The sequence below is a fragment of the Lithobates pipiens genome, unplaced genomic scaffold (assembly GCF_037356315.1).
Source record: "Lithobates pipiens isolate NorthernLeopardFrog02 unplaced genomic scaffold, aLitPip1_a1.2 Scaffold_19, whole genome shotgun sequence".
NCBI lineage: Eukaryota > Metazoa > Chordata > Amphibia > Anura > Ranidae > Lithobates > Lithobates pipiens.
The window spans coordinates 177,593,077-177,602,676 of NW_027507764.1; the positions used below are offsets into that span (position 1 = coordinate 177,593,077).

The following is a 9,600-nucleotide window of genomic DNA, read 5'->3' on the forward strand; positions in this document are numbered from 1 at the left end:
AAACCCTGCTTTAAAGTATGTATCCAACCAAAACTTCTTTTTTTTTTGAAAGGATGAGGAAGGATTAAGCCCTTTCTTACTGATACACAGGGCTCCATCAGGGAGATTCCGAGGTAGAATCTTGGTCAAATTCAGTTTCAATCTTGGTTAAATTCAGTTTCTTTCTGTATTCACCTTGCAAAGATTTTCCATTCCTTTCACTTTAGATCATAGGTATCAGTTAGAACAGAAGTGAGTTAAAATCTCAATTGGGGCATTGCATTTACATCCTGAAAGAGGTTCTAGCCCTTCCCTACTGTATTCAGCACAAAATGTTGAGTTTTAATATAAATATAATGGCACTAAGTGTAGAGGGTAGCAATGTACCACAGCTTTGCCTGCTACAAGTCTAACTCATTGGAGTGTCTTTATCTTTCTTATCTCTATGGACAGCTAGCTTCTGAACATGGAGCTACCTGACACAAGGTGTGCATATCCTGTTCATTTGCAAAAGTTTCAGTTTGACAGAACTTGCGTTCATGGCAGGTTTAATGAACAATTTAGAGGTATAGAGCCTAGAGAAAGCCTTGGCTTACCTATGAGTGCCAGACTCTAAACTATTGTAAATGAACTGAGGTTGAGAAATCTAGCTAAAGGAGTCCCTGAAGGTTTTTACTGTTGTCAGCATACCCATTGCGAAAATTTTACTGAATTTTTGGTTGTGACAAAAGAACCAAAAGTAGGGAGAATATCTCCAGCAGGGATGACAACAACAATAAACACACTCTTACCAGTACAGTAGGGAAAGGTTAGAAGAGCCTATGTCACAGTTCTCTTGCGGTCTTTGTTGGTGAGATTCCCTTGCTTCCAGGTGTGTCAACAGGATAGGAAGTACTTGGAAATACCCCGTACAGAGCCTCAGGAAGCAAGCAGTAAAACCTAAGGAAGCTCCTAAACCTTTACCACCCTGTCGAGAACTAAACTTTTTTAACTTTTCTTCTACTTCAAGTTTTTTGTGCTTTGCTATTAAATGTACCAAAAACCTGCTTTGCTATGAATATTGGGTGGTATATGTCTACCCCTGACTAAGATATGATTTTCTTGCTCTTATGATTAGCCCATGCTGTTCTGATCTCCATTGTTCACAATTCTGTAAATCAATGACTGCAATGTGAAATGACGACTTTATTATAGTGATTAAAGTAGTAAGTTTACTGGGCTATATCTTAAGCCTCTAGCAGCCTGAGTTTTACAAAACAATATAGGTCTGATATTCTGGAATTCTGTCTGCATTATCAATCATGTCTTTTCATAGGTTTGAAGCTCCTTTTGATTTCTAAAATTAGTGCTGGCCTTACGGCATCCTTTGAGAATTACCTGTATGATGATTTGATTTTAAGTGTACAGGTTTAGCGAACTGAATTTATTTTTTGCTGTAGTTCATCAAATGAATCACAGCTGCCAAGTATTCTTGGCTGGTGTAGTAACTACAGTTACTTGGTGGAAAGGAACATAATTTGCCTAAGGTATGCTGTGGGCAGAATAAGATTTCCAAGAGTTTTACCAGCTCAGTCCTGATAAATGTGAATTACGTTGGCACTTGCAGCAGCTTCTAACATCTAACAAACCATTTCAAAGATTCAAATATTTTAATGATATGCACATTGAGATACATTGTATACTTTATCAGGGCATATATACTTTTTTTCTGACACTCCCATGGGAAACAGAAAATGTGCACTGTTAATTTTGGCTGCACAATTTATACATGTTTGTATTGCACCATTTCTAGGGAAAGCAATTGCTTTAACTACTTTCAGACCGGACCATTTTGCTGGCTTAAGACCAGACCACTTTTTCCGTTTCGGCACTGCGCCGTTTTAACTGACAATTGCGCAGTCGTGCGACGTGGCTCCCCAACAAAATTGACATCCTTTTTTTCCCCACAAATAGAGCTTTCTTTTGGTGGTATATGATCACCCCTGCGGTTAATATTTTTTGCACTATAAACAAAAAAAGAGCTACAATTTTGAAAAAAGGCATTATTTTTTACTTTTTGCTATGTTAAATATTCCCCAAAGATATATAAAAAAAGATTTTTTTTTTCCTCAGTTTAGGCCAATACATATCCTTCTACATATTTTTGGTAAAAAAAAAAAAATCCCAAAAAAACGATTATTGATTGGTTTGCGCAAAATTTATAGCGTTTACAAAATAGGGGATAGTTTTATGGCATTTTTATTAATATTTTTTTTTGTAGTAATGTCGGCGATCAGCGATTTTTATTGTGACATTATGGCGGACACTTCAGACATTTTTGACACATTTTTGGGACCATTGTCATTTATACAGCAATCAGTGCTATACAATTGTACTGATTCCTGTGTAAATGACACTGGCAGTGAAGAGGTTAACCAGGGGGTGGCAGTGTAGGGGTTAAGTGTGTCCTAGGGGTGTGTTACTAACTGTGGGGGGCATGGCTGTGTGTTAGTGAACACTGATCTCTGCTCCAATCACAGGGAGCAGAGATCAGTGTCACTTGTTGCTAGGCAGAACGGGGAGATGCTGTTTACTTCCACATCTCCCCGTTCAGCCTCCCTGTGAGACGATCGAGTCCACGGGACCAGTGACTGGACTCACGGGGGTCCCAACTGGCACGCACGCACCACCGCCGGCACACACGCAATGGCACAGCACCAATTTTAAATGGATGTACCTGTACACCAATTTGCCTGTCCATGCCATTCTGCCAACGTACATCGTCATGCACTGGTCGGGAATCGGTTAATGCATACTTAAAAAAATATGTCTTCCCAATGGCTGTATTTATGCCCCAGGAGATGTGTAGTGCAGCAACAGCATCCTGGAATCTCTATTATCTCTGGCTTGATCTGTTCTAGATGCCTAGCTCAGAGGTCATGGGCTTTCCTTGCCTCCCTATGCATACATCAGGAACACTCAGGTGTTTGCAGAAAGGCTAAATAGATCCTCCCAATGGTGATAATGGAGAAACCATGCCACTGCCTGACCTCTTTTTTGCTCTTCAGACTGTTACTGAACACCAGTAAAAATGCTGTAAGCCCTGCTTGCCTGTCAACTCACAAAACAAAGCACTTGAGCATTAGGTGTGTCCTTCAAAAGGGGAGACCTAAGAATAGGTTTGCCTCTGGACCACCAGTGCCCAAAGAATAGGGTATGTTCAACTGAAATCTTCATATGGACATTTATGGGCACACCATGATTACATCATCATGCAGTACCAAAAATGACATCATGTTGGCCCCAATCCTGGGCCTTAGCAGTTATGAAATTGATTATTGAGACTTTTAAGTAACAAAACAGGGCCTTCTGAGATGTTTGCACCTTACAGGATTTGCAGCTCTTTAGCTTCCCTTTGAATTTTTACATTATTTTCCTCTGCTATGATATATTGATATGAACACGATTAATACATGGTTGGTCAAAGAATTTGAAAGTCTTTTAGGCATTTGGATGCAGTGTTTTATTTATTTACAGCTAGAAATGTATGTTTTATTTACGACTTCGTATTCTTCGTGTTTTCTAGGTCAGCTGTGCAACGTCTGGGTGAGAGAGCATTTGAAAAGATTTATAATTATCTCAAGTATGCCCGAAAAAATAACATCAGTGAGAAAGAGGTGAAGCAGCATCTGGAGACTCTTGTTTCCAGGTCGAATGACTGTTTTGTAGTGGACCAGATCCTATACTTTGAAGAAGAGCTTTTCGATGCATCATCAGGGCTTGTGAAAGCCTGATGTTACTCACCCCTGGAGGAATACTGAGACATCCACAGGCATGTGCTACCAATATTCAGCTCAACGGGCTACAGATTGTATGGCAAATTGCAGCTGCTCCTCTTCTGCTGCCAAGTATTTTCAGCATACTAGAGGGAGATGTATATTATAAACTTCTGAAACATTGCTTTAATTACAGCAGTATTAGGTACAATTCAAACATTGTATTAGTGAAATGGTGAAGCTTTGACATTGTATGATGTTTTGAATTTTAATCTGTTTCTCTTTGATATTTGGTGATTTATTGGGGATTTTTAGTGAAAATCCATCAGGCTAGGAAGTTAACCACTTCAGCCCCGGAAGGATTTATCCAATTCCTGACCAGAACTTTTTTTGTGATTCGGCATTGCGTCATTTCAGCTGACAATTGCGTGGTCCTGATACGTTGTACCCAAACACAATTGACGTCCTTTTTTCCCCACAAATGGAGCTTTCATTTGAGGGTATTTGATCACCTCTGCGGTTTTGATTTTTTGCGCTATAAACAAAAAAAGAACGTAAATTTTGAAAAAAAATATATATTTTTTTTACTTTTTCCTATAATAAATATCCTCAAAAAATATATAAAAAAACAATTTTTTTCCTCAGTTTAGGCCGATATGTATTCTTCTACATATTTTTGGTAAAAAAAAAAAAACGCAATAATTGCAATCGCGTATATTGATTGGTTTGCAAAAGTTATAGCGTCTAGAAAATAGGGGATAGATTTATGGCATTTTTAATAATTTTTTTTTTTTTTTACTAGTAATGGCGGTGATCTGCTATTTTTATCGGGACTGCAGCATCATAGCGGACACATTGAATGCGTTTGACACTATTTTGGGACCATTTTCATTTCTACAGCGAACAGTGCTATAAGTAACCACTAATTACTTTATAAATGACACTGGCAGGGAAGGGTTTAACTTCCCTGGCGGTATGATTATTTCAGATTTTTTATGCTCAAAGTGGTCCAATGTTTTGCATGGAAATTTGGCATTTTATATTGTAGGCCTGTAATTCTTAGGAATAACACACTTAAATCTGTCTAAACAAGAGTCTGGGTATGAGAAAGGTTGAAACACAAAATCATAAATTCTAATATAATACATAACTATAAATAATTAGAACAAATAATAATATAATAATAATAAAAATTATTCAATAATGTAATCAAATCAAAAACACTGAAATTTGCTCAGTTGCAGAATTGTTGTTGTCATTATTTTCGGTGTTTGATGACAGATTTCCCCATGAATCACTATCGCTCAGTTCTGTAAGTGATTCTCATTTATTATCGCTGTTTTCTAGCTGGTCTAAAACCGCTTTTGATGTAAAGGGATGGTTTTGGTTGCTATGGGCAATCACCAGTTTCCAGGCAGAAAAAACAGTATTTATAATATAAAACCGCATGCAGGGCACCAGACAAACCACTAGGGACAAAAGGGAGGTGAAATAATCTGATACAGTAATGTAATTTGTAAGATTACAGTGTACAGTATGTATTGTGTGTGTTTCACTTTTTGAATTTGGTGCCGTGCTCTGTCCCCGTGCGTCACAACACTTGCAGGGAACGGAGCCCAGCACTATGATAGATCGAGCATAGGGCGGCTCGCACACACAGCGGGGAGACATCACAGGATCCTGGGGACAAGGTAAGTAACTGTACCTGGATCCTGTGATGCGATCCCGAGTGTGGCTTGAGGTTACCGCTTTTGGTAATAAAAATCCACCCAGAGCAACACTCAGGAATACCGCTAAGGAGGTTAAACACTAGGGAGCGATCAAGGTGTTAAGTATGTCCTAGGGAGTGATTCTAACTGTAGGGGGGATGGGCTTCCACTGACATGACAGCGATCACTGCTCCTGATGACAGGGAGCCGTAGATCCTTGTCATGTCACTAGGTAGAACAGGGAAATGCCTTGTTCTCCCCATTCTGCCTCTCTGTCTCATGATCGAGGGCCGCCAGCGAACATCGCATTTGCAGGACTAGCGTGCCCACAAGGCGGCAAATTCAAAGGGATGTACAGGTACGCCCATTTGGCTGTACAAGCCATTCCGCCAATGTATATGTTTGTGCGGCGGTTGGCAAGCAGTTAATAAGAAATGCTTCAAATGTTAAAGCAGAATGAAAACCATGGATTTGATAGTTTCAAAAATCAGTTAACATTCCGGAAATGATAGCTGTCACATTGGTTGTACTCTCAGCCAAATTGTCAAACCATCCAATGGCTGGTGTCATAAAGGTGCAGCATCATAGCATTTGCAGAGTAAATCGAAGGCTAAGATGGCAGCTTTCTTGGCTGAAAAGGATAGGAGGGTTTACTTCCACTTTAAATGAGTTTTCCTCTTTAAGACTGACTATCAGTTTCAAAATGTGCTATTCAATATGTTTTGATTATTGTGTGTGCTCTAATTAATTTTGGTTACTTTTAACAGTAGCATCAGAAACTGGAAACAAGGGGATCGATCAAAAAACAATGAACAAGTCTAAAGCAGGCCATATATGTTAAAATCTTGGCAGGAGTAGTTTAGATTTACTAACAGCTACATAGCGCAAAAGGTCTACCTAAATCGATATAACCTGATTTGAGCTTTCAAAAAGACCAGCACTAAATGTAGTTGTTTGCTGACCAAAAAAAGATTATAAAAAGAGTGTACGCATTGTAAAGTGTCTGGCCAGCTTTAATATTTACAAAAGCCAGAACATAATAAGGCTTGCCCTACACGGGCCAATTTTTCAAGGAAATGGACAGAATGATCATAAATTAACAAACAATGGTTACTCTATTTTGTCATCGTTTTATGCAACTATCATGATTTTATGGTGCTCAGATGTTGTTTCCAGTCACTTGCACTTGAATAATATCTATAGGTTGTAATTACCTTTTAAAGTGAACCTATACATTGCCCATCCAAGACAAAGCAACAGGGTTACCTAACTGCTACCTCTCCTATCTTCATGCTCACCGTTTTTCGCCATGACCATTCCATTCAGCCAGAAGGCTAAGTCAGGAAGCCATCTGTAAGTTGTGACTTGGAGCTTACCGTACACAGATCTAAGGGCTTTCTTCCCCCACCATGTGATAACACTTTGCCAATCATGGATCACCATCTCTGTCATGGGGAGGAAGAAGAGTGAGTCCGATGATTTTCCTTGCAAAATTATAAAATAAAGAATAAGCCACTATACATGTATATATAAAAAACTGTCACAAAGAATCAAACTCAAATGTGCACGTTAATGAGAAAATAGGCAAGCCTACAGTCCATAAGTGAATAAATCCCAACACCAAAACGGAATACTCTGAGATAAAACTTCTACTGTAGATCTTCCACCATGAGTGGCCATTGGAGTGGATTCATGCCATTAGTGGAACTAATCTGGGGTTCCCAAAGTGTTTCTTGACCATCCTGTAAAAAGGGGTCAAACAGCATCTTCATTCTGAGCACTCGTGGTGGAAGATCTAAAAGTTTTATCTCAGAGTATTCACTTATGGACTTTATGCTTGCTTATTTTCTCATTAATGTGCACATTTGAGTTTTTTTCTTTGTGACAGTTTTTTCTATATGGACATGTATAGCGCCTTATTCTTTATTTTATAATTTCGTACAGTTCCATTGATTCGTTCACTTTAAACGGGGCAGCTGTTTGTTTATATGTTCTCATCCCCACAAGGCGCCATTTTCTGCAATGATCTTCCTTACTCAGAAGTACTTGACATTTCTGTTCTCCCAGTGCTGCTGAATTAAGTGATGGAGGAACATAGTAAAAGTATGTATTGCTTGGGAGGGGGTAAGATAAACGAGCAGGTCAGCACAGGTCTGGTACTACTAGAGCCTACAGCTACGTGAAAGTCAATTGTGTCATTTTGAATAGAATGGGTAAGGGTTTGAATATCTGTCGAGCCTTATTGCTCGCTGTTTTTCCGGTGGGGAACATTTTTTCCTCATTTCCCATTGTTATTTCTAGGATAGGAAGGGGAATATTCCCAGTGGAAAAACACAAACAATAATTAAAACATAGGTTATAACCTTTCCCCACACTACTCAAACTGCTGTCTTTGCCCCATTTCGACAGATTTACCAGTGGTCACTGGAACCAGAAGTGAAGGGAAATCTCCATAGTAGGGACACAGTGAGGGAAATCAATACAAATCGAACAGACATTTTAACAATGTCTTCAAAGCCCAAAACAACTTGGCTGCAGTTTCACTTTTATGCAGTACTTTTTTATGAACCTATACAAATTTTACAAATACTACTGCAGCATTTTCTGTTAAATGCTTTTGTATGTCTATCTGCTTTCTTAAAAGGTATAGGTAAAACAATGGGGTTCATTTACTAAAACCAGAGAGTTCAAATTCTGGTGCAGCTCTGCATAGAAACCAATCAGCTTCCAGGTTTTTCAAAGCTTAATTTAAAAAAATAGCTTGATCAATGGTATTCAGCAACATAGACTGCTTGAGGGTAGTTAGAATGTTGATTTTTATTTTTTTTTTCTGTGAAATACTTTTTTTAAGAAGAATGTTGACTGTTATTTTAAGAGTGACTCTACCTAAAATGAACTGAGAGAAAAACATGGAATATTTAAAAAAAATCTGAACAATGTCTTTCCTGCCCTTCTCTAAATGTGAATTTCTGTAAATGATGGTGTTGGGTTTTTAGCGTTTTTTTTAGATGTATTAGATACTGCAAACAGTATATGAAGATGTTAATAGATTACAGAGAAAAAAACTATATGGGAGAAAATTATAATGCATTGTTTTAAGAGATTACTTACCATTGCATGGGTGTTCTATTAACTGTTAATAAATAAGATGCAGACTGTTGAAATAAAATGTTACACAATAAATGCTGTATAAGGTATCTTTATTTTGCTGAAAATGTACGACATACTACCAGGGGTGTCTGGAACCTATGGGTAACAAGAAGAAAAAAAAAAAACACAACAGTGCTGCTACCCCACTTAGAATTTCTTAGTATACAAAGTGAGTTAAAGTGGTTGTATAGTCAAATTTGGGACTTTTACCTACAGGAAAGCCTATAATAAAGCTTGAAAAAAAAAAAAATTGAAAATCTGCGCTTAGTAAAAAAATTAATTAAATTAATTAGATTAAAAGTCAGCAGCTGAACACTGTAACCAAGATACTAGGCACAACAAGACAAAACAACAAAAGTGCAGCGCTTAACCTCTGAGTATAAATGTGACTTTTTCAAGAAACTTCATAAATTTTAGTGAAAAACTTACTAGTGGGGAACTGTGTATTATAAATCTAAATGATGTGAAATCGTTTAGTGCAAAATACAATTAAGGATCAATCATCAAAAACTTTCAAAAAAAAATTAATCCTCAAATAAGAAACATTAATCTGTAACTCAAATGTCCAATAAATTTTAAAAAACCAAACATCATAAAGTCAAAAAAATGTATGATGGTGCAACATAGTGTAAAGTATCCAATGTGACTGTACAACGAAAATGTAGTCGATTTTGTTTTTTCAAACAAAAATAGTGCTTGACCACGTGGACCCTTCAACTCTGTAAATCAAATAGTGAATGGAGGCTTACCAGATCACCGGTCGGTATGCGCGGATACGGACACACAATCGTTACGATGCAGAAAGCCGGAACCGGACCACCTCTTCGGATATGTCGTAATCCTCGAATTGGATCGAAACCTCTCGTGAACCGATCTCCGCGGATGCGAGCATGTAGGGGTTTCGGTGCAGGAAGCCGGAAAACGACCAACTGTCTCGAATATTTCGTAATCACCAGATCAGCTCCGATCCTCTCGCAAGCCTCGAAGCAGATCACCAAAAAACGAAA

The 9,600-nt window shown here is 38.1% G+C and overlaps 1 protein-coding gene across 1 annotated transcript in view; it reads left to right on the top strand.

The window, feature by feature from the left end:
• The window catches only part of NEK11 (NIMA related kinase 11), a 379,114-nt gene extending 370,488 nt beyond the window's left edge, over nt 1–8,626 (top strand). The window contains exon 16 of the mRNA XM_077491509.1: nt 3,545–8,626. Coding sequence (XP_077347635.1) covers nt 3,545–3,752 — 208 coding nt within the window. The 3' untranslated portion in view covers nt 3,753–8,626. The remainder of the gene's footprint in view (nt 1–3,544) is intronic.
• Nucleotides 8,627–9,600: the final 974 nt, after the last annotated feature.